Below are 16,217 nucleotides of genomic sequence, written 5' to 3'. Positions count from 1 at the left end.
AATAAGTATATGAAGTACTTAAAATGGCCCTAATATAAAGCACTTTATACATGTTAGCTATCATATTTTAATAGCTAAATATTCTACTTTGCCAACATTTCACATAATTTTGCCCTTTTCCTATGTGCTGATAAACATTGCTCCGATATCCTTGTTCACATAACTGCACACACTTATCATATTATTCATTAGAAGATATTCCAAGATATATGCCAAATCAAAATATATGTATTTTTAAATTCCACCCAAAAAATTGGTATTAATATGACCTCAAAACAAGCTCTACCACCAGATGCAGTGGTACATGGTTGTAATCCCAGCAACTCTAGAGGCTGAGGCAGGAGGATCACAAGTTCCAAACCATGGGCTGGGACTGTGGCTTAGTGGTAGTGCACTTGCCTGGCATGTATGAGGCACTGGGTTCGATTCTCAGCACCACGTATAAATAAATAAATAATAAAGATCTATCAACAACTAAGAAAAAAAATTTAAAAAAAAAGTTCAAAGCCACTTAGCAAAACCCTGTCTCAAAAAATTAAAAAGGTGGAGATGTGGCTCGATGATTAAGCACCTCTGAGTTAAATTCCCAGTACTATAAACACACGCAAAAAAAAGGCTCTACCACCACATCCTCTCCAGTACCATAAGGATCTGCATCCTCAGGCCTTTCCACACTTCTAACCCACAAATCATAAGCAAAATAAAATAGTTTAAGTCACTAAATGTTGGGTTAGTTTGTTACATTACAGAAGCAGAAGCAAGATCCAAAATTCAAGGCCAGGCTTATGGGAATTTAAATAACCAGAATAATTTAAAGGCCAGGCTTATGGCAATAGATAACCAGAATAATTTAAAGTATACACTGGGCTGGGGATGTAGCTCAATGGTAGGGCACTTGCCTGGGGGGGGGGGGGGGGGGGGGGAGGGAGGGGGGGAGGGGGGGGGGGGGGGAAGGAGGGAAGGAAGGAAGGAAGGAAGGAAGGAAGGAAGGAAGGAAGGAAGGAAGGAAACGAAACTGATTAAGATAAGAGCTCCAAATCAATGTGTGCTTCAAAAGTTACCATTGGGGACTTTGAGAAGCAACTTAGAAACACTTTTTAAAATCACTTAACAGATACATGAGGTGGGATGGAAAGGGAGAGAAAAGGGAAATTGCATGGTAATGGAGGGAGACCCTCATTGTTATACAAAATTACATATAAGAGGTTGTGAGGGGAATGGGAAAATAAACAAGGAGAGAAATGAATTACAGTGGATGGGGTAGAGAGAGAAGATGGGAGGGGAGGGAGGGGGGATAGTAGAGGATAGGAAAGGTAGCAGAATACAACAGTTACTAATAGGGCATTATGTAAAAATGTGGATGTGTAACCGATGTGATTCTGCAATCTGTATTTGGGGTAAAATTGGGAGTTCATAACCAACTTGAATCTAATGTATGAAATATGATATGTCAATAGCTTTATAATGTTTTGAACAACCAATAAAAATAAATAAATAAATATCTTTTCTCAGTAAAAAAAAAAAAAGACTCTTAGTTATGACAGTTATGGATGGATCAGTTACATTTTATTTTTAAATATCTCCTTCTGATTCAAGTAGTCCAATTTAGATTTTTTTTTTAATTGAGTGCAGTACTGGGGGTCACTATACCACTGAGCTATAACCCCAGCACTTCTCATTTGAGAAAGAGTCTTTCTAAATGGCCCAGGCTAGCCTCAAACTTGTGATCCTCCTGCCTCAGCCTCCCAGGGTACTAGAATCACAAGTGTGCCCCACCACATCTGGCTTAGATTTTCTAAGTAGACGATTAAACAAAAAATTATCAGGAGTTATCAACAGGGAGAAAAGATGGTTAACAGATACATGGGTACAATCAAAGAGATTGATTGTCCCAATATTCTACAGCACAGCAGTGTAACAACTATGATCAACAACAATTAAATGAATGTCTCAAAATGGCCAGTGGAGAACAAAGTTGAATATTTCTAACCCAAAGAAATGATAAATGTCTGACATGTTAGATATGCCAATTATGCTAATCTGATCACTTTACATTATATACATATAAATAAGTACAATTACTGTGTCAACTATTTAAAAAATTAACACTATGTACATATGTGTGTATACACATAGAGAGAAAAAATATTAATAGATTTAATAAACCATTAAAAAGTAAAACTATGGTGATATTTACCAGATTAACTAAGATCAGATATAGTAAAAATGGTTACAGTTTAGAATAGGAGTGAGCATTGAGAGTGGGTAAGTGGGATGGGAAGATAATTTAGTTTACATTTTATACCCTCCTGTATTATTTGGACTGCTTAAAAGAAAAAATATATATACATATACATATACATACATACATATATATTTAGTTTATGATTTCAAAAAATTAAACTAAAAAACTGTGAAAAGAATTAACAGGTTTAACATAAATGATAAAGATGGGAACAATAACAACAACAAAAAGACAAAGAAATGACACTGTGCTAAAAAACAACCACCAACAACAACCACCTAGTGTTCTATACCATTCTGAAAATAGCCTTCAAACATCGAGGAAAATCAAAAGGATTTTCCAGCAAAAATTGAGATGGTTAAACAAGCCTTGAAAGAAATATAAAAGTCTTTAAATTAAATGATAAATACTAGAAGATATCTTTATTTTATTCTTTGTTTTATTCATAAAAAATACCACCTGAAAATAACCTCTAAAACTCATTCTCCTTCCTTAAACTTAATAAAGTCTAACTTTGTTTTTTGTTTTGTTTGTTGGCACTGGGGAGGGAATCCAGGGGTGCTCTACCACCCAGCTACATCCTCAGCTCTTTTTATTTTTTATTTTGACAATCTGGCTTAGTTGCAGGGGCTGGCCTCAAACTTTCAATCCTTCTGCCTCAGCCTGCTGAATTACTGAGATTACAGGTGAAAACCACCACACCCAGCTACCTTAAATACTTTTGAGTTAAAAATCCAAAGGAAACCAGCAGTGGCACAGTCCTGTAATCCCAGCTATTGGCCACTCCAGAAGCAGAAGCAAGATCCAAAATTCCAGGCCAGGCTTATGGCAATTTATTGAGGTCCTATCTCAAAATAAATATTTTTTACAAGGGCTGAAGTGGTAGAATATTTTCCTAACATACAGAAGGCACTGGGTCCAATCCCCAGTACTACAATCAATAAAAACAAAATAAATAAATTTTTAACTTCCTATGAAGTTTCTCAAGGAGCAAAACTGAAATTAAACTAAAGCAACATACCAACTAAAGCAAAAAAAAGAAAGAAAGAAAAAGGACAGGAAATGTTTTGTTTACTTAAAAATAAACACATACATTATAGTTTCATCAACTTTGATTTTCCATGAGTCAAAAGTATACATACTCTACTCACATCTGCTCACATTTTGTTCAAAATGACTCTAAAATGCATAAAGTTAAATTCTGATATTAATCCTCCTACTGCCTATACTCCGCTCCCTTCCTTCAATTAAACTGTTCTGCCATGTTTTATACCTCAGCACTAGGCCACATTTTTTGGTTTTTGCTTTTTTTTTTTTTAATCAATGAAAAATTTTGTATTTAAATTCAAGTAAAGCTGGGTATGGCACACACCTGTAATCCCAGCTACTAGGGAAGCTGAAGCAGGAGAAGCACAAGTTCAACGCCAGCCTCAGCAACTTAATAAAATCCTGTCTCAAAATAAAAGATAAAAAGGGCTTTTATTCTGGGGATGTACCTCAATGGTAAAGCATCCTGGGATTCAATCTCTAGTACCAATAATTAAATAAATGCATAAATACATTCAAGTAGGAGCTGGGAAGGTAGCTCAGTGGTAAAGTGCATGCCTAGCATGCACAAAGCCTTGGGTTCAATACCCAGTAGTGCAAAAATAAATAAATTCAAGAAGGTCTATGGCATCACAAAAAAAAAAAAAAAAAAATACACAGAAGATTTAAGTGGAAAAACTGACCATATTCCAGTAAAGAATCTTGTATTATTTCAAGTATACACTGCTGTAAGACTATAATCAAGTCAATCTCCTTTTACGAAATTTTCTTTCTCTGATGTAAAAACAGTAATATAATCACCCAAATATTTCTCAATTTTTAACTCACATTGCTTCTCATCTAATCTTCATTCTTATAGATACAATTCAAATAGAAACAAGAGTTCATGCAATCTCAAATATATTCGTGTGTGTGTGTGTGTGTGTATGTATTCAGATAGAGAGATATCATCACTGTAGTTGTCTTCATGACTTATCCTTCACTCTGACATCATTTCAGACTTAAACTTTTACTATGCTGGATCCTCAGGCTTTTGTTGTTCCTTCCACCTTCTTAAATACTCCAAACAGAAATTTGCATATGTTCCCCTCTTTCCTTTTCTCTCTCTCTCAGCTCTTCAGTTTCAATTGTTGTTGTTGTTGTTTTTTTTTTTAATATTTATTTTTTAGTTTTCGGCGGACACAACATCTTTGTTTGTATGTGGTACTGAGGATCAAACCCGGGCCGCACACATGCCAGGCGAGCGCGCTACCGCTTGAGCCACATCCCCAGCCCCAATTGTTGTTGTTTTTAACAGTCTTACTATATTGCCAGACTGGAGGGCAATGGCTATTCACTGGCATATCCCACTACTGACACTTAGTGCATACATGAAATAAACAGAGTCCACTAAAGCCCAGAACTGCTGGGCTCAAGTCATCCTCCTACCTCAGCCTCCCAAGTGAAAGCGGATATAAGAATGAGCCATTGCTCCTGGGTCCTTTGCTGCTTTACTTTTACAAAATTAAGGGAATTTTGGCCGTCTACTTTGTTTCATCATCTACAACATGGATGATTTTATGTTTATAACTACGTGCTGAACTCTTATATCCTTCATTAGTTCTAATATGCTTCCAACCAATACAGTCGTCCCCCCTTTTCTGCAAGGGACACATTCCAAGGCCCATAATGGGTACCTAAACTGTGGATAGTGCCAAGCCCTATATATACTACACATATTCCTGTATTCATATAACCATGATAAAGTTTAAAAGTGAGGTACAAGAGATCAGTAACAATAACTAATAAGATGTAGGATGATTATAACAAAAGTAATAATAAAAGTTATATGAATATTGGTCTCTCATAGTGTCACACTTCTTATAATGACATGAGGTGATTACAATGCCTATGTACTAAGATGGAGTAAGATTTATGACATAGTCAGTCTTGGGTTACTCTTTATCTGTTTCAAGTAATCCTGGATTGAGGCAAGATGATGTCAGTATTAGGATGTCAGGAGAAGACACCAACAGTTGGGTATCCTCAATAGCTGAAGAGTTTTGTTGTTATTGTTATTGTTGTTTGCCAAAAACTTTTGGAAGAACATTGTACTCAGAAGTTGCTGTCTCCACAATTTATCCTCTGGTGTCTACTTTGCACATTTATGAGTACAGGTTCTATTGGGTATTTTCTTCCAGAAGAGCCAAATTTCCTCACTGAAAACTTGCTTTGCATGGTATCCTCATCCAGCTTCTTCAGCTCTACTGAAAATATGGGAGCAGCTTCTTCATCAGTAGATGCAGCCTTTCCAATAAGTTTTATATTTTTCAATCCAAATATAAACCTCAATCTGTATAATCATCAAACCACATCCCAACTGGTTTGGTGTCACTCCTTTTAGGAAATCCTTTGCTGAAGTCTTCACATAGGCTAAACACTTTCTGTACAACACCCTGCCATCAATCAGAACATATTTTCAGTTCATGTCTTCCACACACAAATTTAATGCCTTTTTTTTATCTTAAATAAGCACTTACTACTTACTACATGTCCATAACTTTCACAGTGAGAAATAGCAGGAAAACTAGGATGAATTTCTTCTTATCTTCATTAATTTCAGAGACAGAAGATTCATTCTTACCACAGATCTTAGCAACCTCAGCATACAATGTTTTTTTTTTTTTTTCCATTTTTCTTCTTTGTAATATTGGAGGTTGAACCTAGGAGTGTTCTACTACTAAACTACAGCCCCTTCCATTTTTTAAATTTTTTAAAAATTTTCAGACAGGATCACAATAAATTGCCTCAAATTTACAGTCCTTCTGCTTCAGCCTCCTGAGTCACTGGGATTACCAGGCGCCACTATGCTCAGCAGCATACAATTTCTTTCTTTTCTTTCTCCTGGTAAATCAAGAGTTTTCACGTTTTACCTAAAGGCATATCCAAATTGCAAGTATAACAAGGAGCAGGACAACAGGAGACTTCAAAACACTACTCAGAAAGGAAAATATTTTAGAACTTGTGAATTATTTCTATATTTTCCATTTAATTATTTTCAGACCGAGACTGAGAGCAGGTAACTGAAACCTTGAAAGTAAAACCACAGATAAGGGAGCCTCTTAAAATGAGTGGATTCACTTCCAGGTCCATCATTTTGAAACCTTACCATTAAGAAAATTAATTAACCTTTCAAAATATCCAGTTTGGGATTTCTCATAAATATTTTTTTAAAATAAGGAAAATAATTCTTATTCCATTGGATATTTCAACAGCTGAAGAAGAGAGAAATTATAAAAGCAACTAGTCTGAGGTCTGGCACATTATAAAACTTGTGTTCCTTTATATCAACGGAAGTGATATTACAAATGATGAGTTAGAAGCTTCAATAAGAAATATCAGAATTCCCATATTTTAATACTAAAATTATAATTCCATTCCACCACTTCAAAGATGAAAACTCTCTTCCTCTTATTGCTTGGCCCACTATATTTCTGATGTATAAATTGCCATTTAAGAATGTTTTCAGTGTATGAAGAGTTTATCTGTTATAAAAGTGGAATGTAAACTGGCAAATCAGCCAGGATTGGCACCAGTTTAACCGCAAAATATAATCACAATATAGATTGTGACATTCTACCCAATGTCTTTCACCCAGTAAAAACCTACACTCGAATCCATCTTTTTTTTTTTTTTTTTAAATGATTATGCCATTTTATTTTTATTTTTTTTTAAAGAGAGAGGAGAGGGGGGGAGAGAGAGAGAGAGAGAGAGAATTTATTTATTTATTTTTAGTTTTTCGGCGGACACAAACATCTTTGTTTGTATGTGGTGCTGAGGATCGAACCCGGGCCGCACGCATGCCAGACGAGCGCGCTACCGCTTGAGCCGCATCCCGAGCCCTCGAATCCATCTTTTTAAGAAATTTTTATTCCTAAGTTATTGAACAAATATATCTGAAATAGAATCTACAAATGAAAAACCTCCAGTATGATATAAAATAGACACTGATAAAGGATAAAAATCAATATAAAGGCTGGGGTCATTGCTCAGTGGTAGAGTGTTTGCATAGCATGTGTGAGGGACTGGGTTCAATTCTCAGCAATACATACAAATAAATAAAGGTCCATTGACAACTAAAAAAAAAAATTTTGGAAAAGTCAATATAGTAGACAGATATTACATGGTTGAAAGCTTACTAAGGCCAACATTTTTATATTTGAACATTGATCAACACAAAAATTTTTCATGATTCAGAAAATTTTAATTCAACCTTTTATTTAAAACAAAATATTCATTTCCTGAGTAAGCTAGAATATGTTTAAATAAAGGAAAGAAACTTTATTGCAAGTTTATGAATTTTTAAATAACTACATACAATTTGGCACCCAAATTCAAACTTTAAACGTTGAATGTTTTGGTCAAATGTAAAATTTCCACTTAAAAAACAGTACACTTAGACACATTTACATTCTTGTAGATTTTTAAATGAACAAGATTCTGACCTTTAAGCTAATATTAGACTGATGTTTTAAAAACTAAAAAGGAATCCAAAATTATACAATGAAATAGGCCCTCAAATCTAAAAACAAAAAAACTAAAACTCCTTCATTGGAATGTACAAGTAACCACTGGGTTTATTTAAATTACTAAAGACAATGTTGCAACCACAATAACCTTCTCTCCCTATTTCAACCAGTCCCCCTCCTATGTTCTCATCCATTTAACAAGAAAATTAATGTTTTAAAACTTGAACAGTGGTAAAAATTTTTCTTCAGCAAGATTTGCCTTTTGCATTCATCCTGCAGCACTCAAGGCAGTTATGTGCACACACCAGATTTAAATGCTGTATGATTCATTTGTGAAAGAAAATAAAATCAAGAATTAGTGTAAAGATGGTTGGGTATGATGGCGCACACCTGTGATCCCAGTAACTTTGGAGGCTGCGGCAGGAGGATCACAAGTTTGAGTTCAGCCTCAGCAATTTAGCAAGACTCTAAAAAAATTAGTGAGACCCTGTCTAAAGATAAAAAATAAAAAAGCACTGGGGATTTTGTTCAGTGGTGAAGCATCCCTGGGTTCAATCTCCAGTACAAAAAAAAAAAATTAATGTAAAAATGACACAATAGATCAGGACACTACAAGTGCAGCTGCCTTGCTATCAATAAAACAAAGCCAGCTGGGAGTGATGGCACACCCTATAAACCCAGCTACTGAGAGGCTGAGGCAAGAGGACTGCAAGTTTGTACTGGGCAACTTGGTGAGAACCTATCTCAAAATAAATTTTAAAAAGCAAGGCAGGGATGAGGGGCGCATACAGGGAGGTAGGTAAGGGGTAGAATACTCCTGGGTTCAATCCCCAGTGCCACAAAAAAGTTTTTTAATTTTTTTAAATTTTTTATTTGTTTTAATTAGTTATACATGACAGTAGAATGCACTTATATACTTTGATATATCATACATAGATGGGATATAATTTCTCATTTTTCTGATTATACATATTGTAGAATCACATTGGTCATACAGTCACATATATACATAAAGTAATAATGTCTGTTTCATTCTACTATCTTTCTTATCCCCGCATCCCCTGCTTTCCCCTCCTTTCACTTCCCTCTACCTAATCTAAGGTAACCCTATTCTTTTTTTTTTTTTTTGTATTACAATTCTTTAATACACATATATACCACAATTTTGTATCTGTTTGTATATAAAGTATGTTGACACCCAATTCAAGTCTTCATACATGTACTTTGTATAATGATGTCCATCACATTCCACCATCCTTGCTAATCGTTTTTTAATTTTAAATTAAAAAAAAGCCCAGCCCTCACAAATTTTCTATTTTGATATGATTTCCAATACTCATAAAAATGAGTACTATTCCTACACATATAAATAGACTTATGAAACATATTATTCAACTACTACACAAATCTACATAGTAACAGATAATAGAAAAACTACAAATTTTAGGAATGTGAATAATGAGACTATTTCTCGGCATTCTTCCTGCTACTACAAATCTAATCTAGCCTCAACAAAGTATACAAAATGCTTGAGTTCTTGGAATATTGATATTTTTTTCCCTATTTGCAGCTGACAAATAACTAGAATACCAGAAAAAAAAAAAACTTCTGAAAATCTTTAACTCTATTAAAATATATACTACATCCAAGTTTAGCAAAAGTTCTGCACCACAAAACTTAATGTTTCCCTTATATTGTATTCAATGATTCTTTTATTTTAAAAACAAAGGAATTACAAGGTTTGTGATCAACGCCAAATGGCTAGAAGTGTCTCCAAATCACTTCTCAAATTGTTTATTTAAAAATATCAAATTTTAAATGTGAAATAAAGGCAGCACAAAGCTGCATTCTCTAAACAGAAAAATGCTGTGATTAGTTCACTTAAAAATAAACAGCTGAGTCATATTAATAGAAATGTCACAAAAAGCAGAACTTTCTAAGGTACTCTTTAAAAATTAATGCATTTGTAGCCCATCCCTGGAAATTAACCTGCAAGGCTGTTCTAGACAATCCATTTGTGGATAAGTCCTTCAATTCACCCATAACATAAAAGTTTCAATATCTAATAGCAACAATAGAAATCAAACCAAGTTTCTTTTGCAAGCTATAGCCTTAAGCTCCAAATAAAATTAAAAACCAGAAAAGATCAAAAGTCAAAGTGTTCTAAAATTTTCTCTAAGAAGTAGGTGTTCCTTCATTTTAGATGTCGTTTTTCCTTGCTTTTCACTAAAAGGAGAATGGGAAATCAAATTAACAGTGATAAGGATGAGAACAGTTAGTTCTCAGGCAGAGGATGCAAGAATTTACTCTCAAGGATTGGCAGGGAGATCGGCAGGCACATACACACAGACATTCAGAGGAAGCTTTCAAAAAATGTCACTATCTAAAGGAAGTTTTAAGGCCTTATTTTGTTGAAGTAGAAGGCCAGCCCTGCAAATGCACTGTAAAATAGAACTACAAAAATTTCCAATCTCCAGAACAATTCAAGAGTTCCCTAGGAATGAGCATGTATTCTGGTCTTACTCAGAACTACTGCCTCTCACACAGAAGGAAGGGTAATCCATAGTGAATAGGAATGCCACCAGGTCGATTTATGTGACACATCCATCCACTGGGAGTATCCGACTGGGATCCAGGGCCCTTTAGGGCCGAGGCGGCTAGAAGAGTAACATAAATGCAATCTTCAGGGCCCTCCTACTTCCGTTCTCAAAACAGAAATGCACTGCTTCTCCTAGTCCTCGCCCTTCAGCCCTGTACCTCCCCACAGCGTAGCCCCCTTCAAAGAGCTTATGTGGAAAGAAAAGCAAAGACAGTCACGAACTAGGGTCGATGGAATGCGGTTGGTCAAAGCACCCCCAGCCCCGACTCCCGATCAAATCAACTGCCAGCGCCTCCCTGAGCGCTCCTCTGGCAGGAGACCACAAGCAGCAGCAGACGCAGACGTCCCAGCTCGCCCCCTACTCCTTCCTCCCCCGGCTAAGGGGAGCGGAAAAGCGCAAAGAGGAACTAAGTGAACTGCAAGAGGATGCCCTGAAAGCTCACTCAAAGAGGGGGTGGGGAGGGGGTGGAAACCAAGAAGGAGCGTAAGGAAAGGGAAAGGAAGAGCAGCAAGAAGAGGAAGGGGGCGAGAGCGCGCGCCCGCAAAAGGGACGAGACTTCGGGAACGCGGCTGCACCCCGTTTCCTCTAGGCGGGAGAGGGTACACCGAGTCTCCGGGGCGCTCCGCCCCAGGCAGAGGGCAAGGAAAAGACGGTGAGGAGGCTCCGGCCCCTTCTCAGCCACGCCTCGACCCTCGGGAAAGGCCAGTGGAAAGCGACAGTGCCCTCGCCGGGTGGGAAGCGAGGCAAGCGCCGCTCGCCCCGTCGGAAGGCAGGGACTGCGGGGCCTCCTCCCGTTCCGCGGGGCCAGCTTTCACGCCCCCACCGCCGGGGAAGGCGGCTCTGGGGGGACGCCGGCCAGGCGCCGTGCCGGTTACCTGAAGCGGGGCGAGTCCTTCAGACACTCCTCGAAATCCACCGTCATCTTCATCCTACCTCCGCCTCGCCTTGCGGGCAGCGCTAGGAGAGCCGAGGGGCCCGCGGAAGCGGCCGCACTGGAGACCCAGACGGCTTCAGTGGACTCACGGCCGCGACTAACACTGCGCGGAGCTGCGGAGGGCGCCTCGCCCGCTGGTCATAGCATCCGTGAAGACAGCGACCGCTCGTCAGGCCCCAGTCCGGCCCCTCTTCCTCCCGCCCCCAGCAGAGCGCTGGCCTCGGGGAAATGGCCCGGGAGTGACAGCCACGGCCAGCCAGCCACGAACCCGGCGGCTAATGGGCGGGGCTTCCGGCAGCACCGCCTGCGGGCGCTCGGGCAACGTGCCTGAGCGACAACAGCTCCAACCAATGATCAGCTTGACCGTGGGCACCTCCTTGCCACAACCACCCCCGACGGCCAACCGGGATGCGCGGGCGTCGTTAGGCGGGACGCACCGTTGCTGGGAGGCTGGCCGCTGAGGCTCCTTGGGAAGGAAGTCACGTGACATCGCTCCGCGCTTCCCTCCTAGCCCCCGCCTCTCCTCTTGCTTCCCCAGCCCCGCCCTACTGAACTGCCAGCGCCAAGGATCCGCCTCCTGCAGCTCTGAGAAGATTTGCTCTTTAAAGCAGCTTTAGCAGAAATCTGAAGAGGGCAGGGGCAGAAATTATAAAAGGAAGGGATAGGCTAAGCCACTGCTTCTTTTCAGGTTAGACAAACTGAGGCCAGGAGAAGAGCGAAGACAGCTTTAATGTTAACATCCATCTTTCACTTATTGGTTCCATCGCTTAATGATTTGGAAATTGCTCCCATATATATCTTTTCATATAACCAGAAACCACTTCCTGAAGGAACTGTCATTTGGGATGGGCATCGAAAGACAGAAGGATTTAGACAAGTTTGAGAGGGCATTTCGTGTGAAGGAATGCTGTCAAAACAGAAGACACCCCTCCTTACACTTTTCTCCCAGTAGTTTTCGCTTGTTTTACGATGATAGGGTTCTGAAGATCAAACTTACTGTACTCCACTTTGCAACACCTGCCCCTCTGATCCGCTTTTTCTAGAAGCCTTTTAAGATACTGATCACCTGTTCCTACAAGACAGGTATTTACCATATTCCTTGATTTTAAGATGCTGTTTAACCTAGGTCAGTGGTGCAATTTGTAATCCCAGTGATTGGGGAGGCTGAGACTGGAGGATTGCAACTTTGAGGCCAGCCTTAGCAATTTAGCAAGACGGTTAGCAACTTAGTGAGACTCTGTCTTAAAATAAAAAGTACTGGGAATATTGCTGAGTAGTAAAGAGTCCCTGGTTTCAATCCCCAATTCAAAAAAAAAAAAGAGGGGATGTATTCATAATTATGCATAGGTAGGGTGTTCTAACAGCATAGTGGTACCAAGTAAGAATCTGGAAGCAAAGTTCTTGGATTTACCTCCTAGCTTTCTCTCTTTAAAATGAAGATAACACCACTGATCTGATAAAGTTGTCTACTTAACAGTGCCACTTAGTAATCACTCAGTAATGTTGGTTACTTTAATTGCACCACTTTCTTCTCTGGTGCCATAATCAAAGGTTCAGTCTAAGATGTTTTGCTTTCACAGTCTAAAATCTTAATATAACCGTTAACCATGTACCTAAGTATAACATTACAGCACACTGTTTTTCAGAACCCGTGTTTATATTTTGATCTCTTTAGCATCTTTAGAAAGTAGCAGTATAATGTTAAGATATTTCAAAGAATATGCAAGCATTTTGTATGTTTGCTCTTTGGTTATAAACTTGATTTTTATTTTTTTAATTGAATTGCATACCTCTGGAATCAATACAGCTTCTCATGGATATCTATAAACTATTGATTGTTAAATGTTCAGTATTAGTTACATAGCTGGCCAGGCCAACCTTTTCTAGTATTGTAACTTCTGGTCAAATTTACCAAAAGAGTTGGCAATTTCTACTACTGTTCAGCTGCGTGTCTAATTTATGACAACTATCTGCATACACAATAATTTACTATTTTAATGCTTCATCACAATATTGTCTTTTAGAGGTTACCTAAGGTGACACTTTGAGGGACCAAATTAAAACTCAACTGCATATGCAAACAACTAAGCTAATTATCAAATGAACAAATTTTTCTGTGGTTGCGTAAATTTGTATATGTCCAGCTAGTGATAATACATTTTTTTTTCTCTGCCCTGTGATAAAGCTAGTATTGGGGAGTTTCAACTTTAAGATAGGTCCTAAATTAAGAAACATTAACTGCCGCTTGGGCATACTGGTGTAAGGGGAAGTTGGGAATGGGCAGGTGACAATGGGAAAGATGACGTATCAGAGCCTCTAGCTGGAATACCTGCAAATCCCACCTGTTAGCCGCACCTACATCACTTCCTACGTTCTCACCACCACCACTGTGCAATTGGAATTGATCACACCTTTTCAGCTGTACTTCAATCTGAATTAATTTTTAAACACTTTCAAGTATTGCAGTTGGACACGTATATTTTTCTTGGAAGATGTATTTCCCAATCAGCCCAGAAGGACAAGAATTCTGAAAACACCATCTATTTTGAGGACTATTGTTGATACACCAGATGAGGATCCAAAGTACAAAACACTACCTGAAGAAGGGCTGGGAGGCTTTTCCTGGGTGAGGGCCAGCTTCTTGGAGGTTAAAACAGCAATGCCAATAACAAAATCCAGCTGGAAAGGAGTTGGTGAAATACCAACTGGGATTCTTTTATCCTTTGTTGCAAAAGTGTGGACACTTTTGACAGCTTGACAGATTTTAACTCCAGAAGCACTTTATGAAATGGTACACTGACTAATCCAGAAGACATTTCCAGCAGTTTGCCAGTGGTTCCTCACTACACTGGTACTGAAAGTGTAATCTCTTAGAGCCAAAAAACTGGAGAAACAGATATCCTGCATCCTCTAACAAGTGCATAAGTACTTAAATTCTATGCAATAAGGCAGGGCTTTTTCTTCCTCTTCTTCTTTGATAGACAAGGCCATGATGCAAAAGAAAAGTTTCAGAGAGGACAGAATAAAACTGAGTTCCATCTCTCTTTAGCTGTTAAAAAAAAAAGAAAAAGAAAGAAAGAAAAAAGAAACATTTAAAGTGGAGTGTGTAGAAGCAGTGGATCTTAGAATAGAAGAAATACAATATTATCATCCTTATCCTATAATAATGGAAACTGAGGCCCCAAGATATAAAAATAACTTGTCAGGTGACTTAGGCCAAATACAGACTCCCTGATGCCAGACCCTAACTACTAACTGCCCTCCCTCCCCTTGAGAATTCTGCCTTTGTATTTGTGGCTCTGTGTGCCTAAGCAGCATCTCCCTTTCATCTCCTCTCTAAAATATGGCTCAGGGCTGGGGTACAGCTCAGTGGTAGAGCACTCACCTAGTATATGCAAGGCCTGGGTTTGATCCCAGCACTGCAAACAAACAAACTTGCAGTCCAAGTGCCACCTCCTTCTGGAAGCCTTCTCCTTTTGCTGAAATGCAAACCTCTCCTTTCAACATACAGTGAACCTTAGTCACAGGCCTATAAAAGACACAAATTATCAAACCTTATATCTCAACCAAATTTATTTTTTCTAGCCTTCTTAGTCCCTTCCTTCAAACCCTCTGGACCCCAGACACCCATATCCTTTCCCAGTATTTGTCTGACTTCCCCTATGGATACTTTAAAAAGAAAGTACTGGAGATTAAACCCAGGGTCTAGTAATTATTCCATCACTCAGCTACAGTCCCAGCCCTTTTTAAAAAATTTTTGAGACAGGGTCTTGCTAATTGCCCAAGCTGGTCTCAAGCTTGTGACCCTCTTGCCTCAGCCTCCCAAGTAGCTGGGATTACAGGTGTGCACCACTGCATGCAGCTACCGAAAATACTTTCGACCATATATCCTCTTGAACAGAGATTGTGCAATCTTCCCTGCCTGATGTTTCTGAGTCACTATATATGGTCAGCAAGAGTCTAATTCTTCACAACTTACAATTTATGTTCCATCTTCGTGGAAGAATTACTCCTTGTTTGAGACTGATACAATCTAGAACTCTCATGTTCTTGCAGGACTTTAGCTCCTGACTCATATAGTCCTCCACCCCAGCTCCTGCCATCAACTAAGATGACTTTGATATTCACTCATTCTTTCTTTCATTCAATAATATCCTTTGGGGCTGGGGATGTGGCTCAAGCGGTAGCGCGCTCGCCTGGCATGCGTGCAGCCCGGGTTCGATCCTCAGCACCACATACAAACAAAGATGTTGTGTCCGCCAATAACTAAAAAATAAATATTAAAAATATATATATATATCCTTTGATACTTGGGAGGCTGAGACAGGTGGATCACAAGTTCAAGGCTAACCTGGGCAACTAAGTGAGACCCTGCATCAAAATAAAAAAACCAAAAGGGCTCAGTAGTAAAGTACCTCTGGGTTTAGCCCATAGTACCACAAAATAATCATAATCATAATTAAAATATCCACTGAGCAGGTACTCTAGCTAGATCTTACTGTGGGCTCTGAGCTTGACAGGTAAAATAAAGTCTTTTGCCCCTAGAGCTCTGTATGTTAGGAGCATGGACAGTGGGCTATTCATACTCCTACAGTTAAATCTCCTGGGGAGGTAAAAAAAAAAAAAGGGTTCTCATATCTCTGCAGATGTGAGGAATCTTGAAAGAGTAAGATCCAAGAAAAGACAAGGAAGATCTTTCCAAGGACCTTTAGTCACAAGGAATTGTGTGACTAAAGCACAGAAGCCAGAGAAACACATGGTCTTCAAGGGCTATAAATAGAGCATGCAGCTTTGGAAAAGAAGTAAGAAATGAAGCTGAAGAGGGAAACAGTAGCCAGATACAAAGGACCTTGTATCCCACAATAAGTGCCTCTGAAAGCAAT

At 38.9% G+C, this 16,217-nt stretch overlaps 1 protein-coding gene and 1 pseudogene across 7 annotated transcripts in view; one reads left to right on the top strand and one right to left on the bottom strand.

Annotated features, from left to right (window-relative positions):
• Acap2 (ArfGAP with coiled-coil, ankyrin repeat and PH domains 2) overlaps positions 1-11,590 on the bottom strand; it is a 130,216-nt gene extending 118,626 nt beyond the window's left edge. For 2 of the 7 annotated variants that reach the window (XR_009228068.1, XM_058583575.1), the window contains exon 1: positions 11,276-11,590. Coding sequence is in view for 5 of the 7 variants with exons in the window: in XM_058583575.1 (XP_058439558.1) it covers positions 11,276-11,328 (53 nt within the window). In the remaining 2 variants the exon portion in view is untranslated. The remainder of the gene's footprint in view (positions 1-11,275) is intronic. The other 5 variants (XR_009228069.1, XM_058583572.1, XM_058583574.1 and 2 more) reach the window with 3 other exon arrangements.
• Positions 11,591-13,633: 2,043 nt separating this feature from the next.
• Positions 13,634-13,865, top strand: LOC124101735 (derlin-2-like; annotated as a pseudogene).
• Positions 13,866-16,217: the final 2,352 nt, after the last annotated feature.

Source organism: Marmota monax, unplaced genomic scaffold (assembly GCF_021218885.2).
Source record: "Marmota monax isolate L192 unplaced genomic scaffold, Marmota_monax_Labrador192_F-V1.1 WCK01_AAM20220418_F8-fsc00052, whole genome shotgun sequence".
NCBI classification, from domain to species: Eukaryota; Metazoa; Chordata; class Mammalia; order Rodentia; family Sciuridae; genus Marmota; species Marmota monax.
This window is presented reverse-complemented; position numbering and strand designations above follow the sequence as displayed.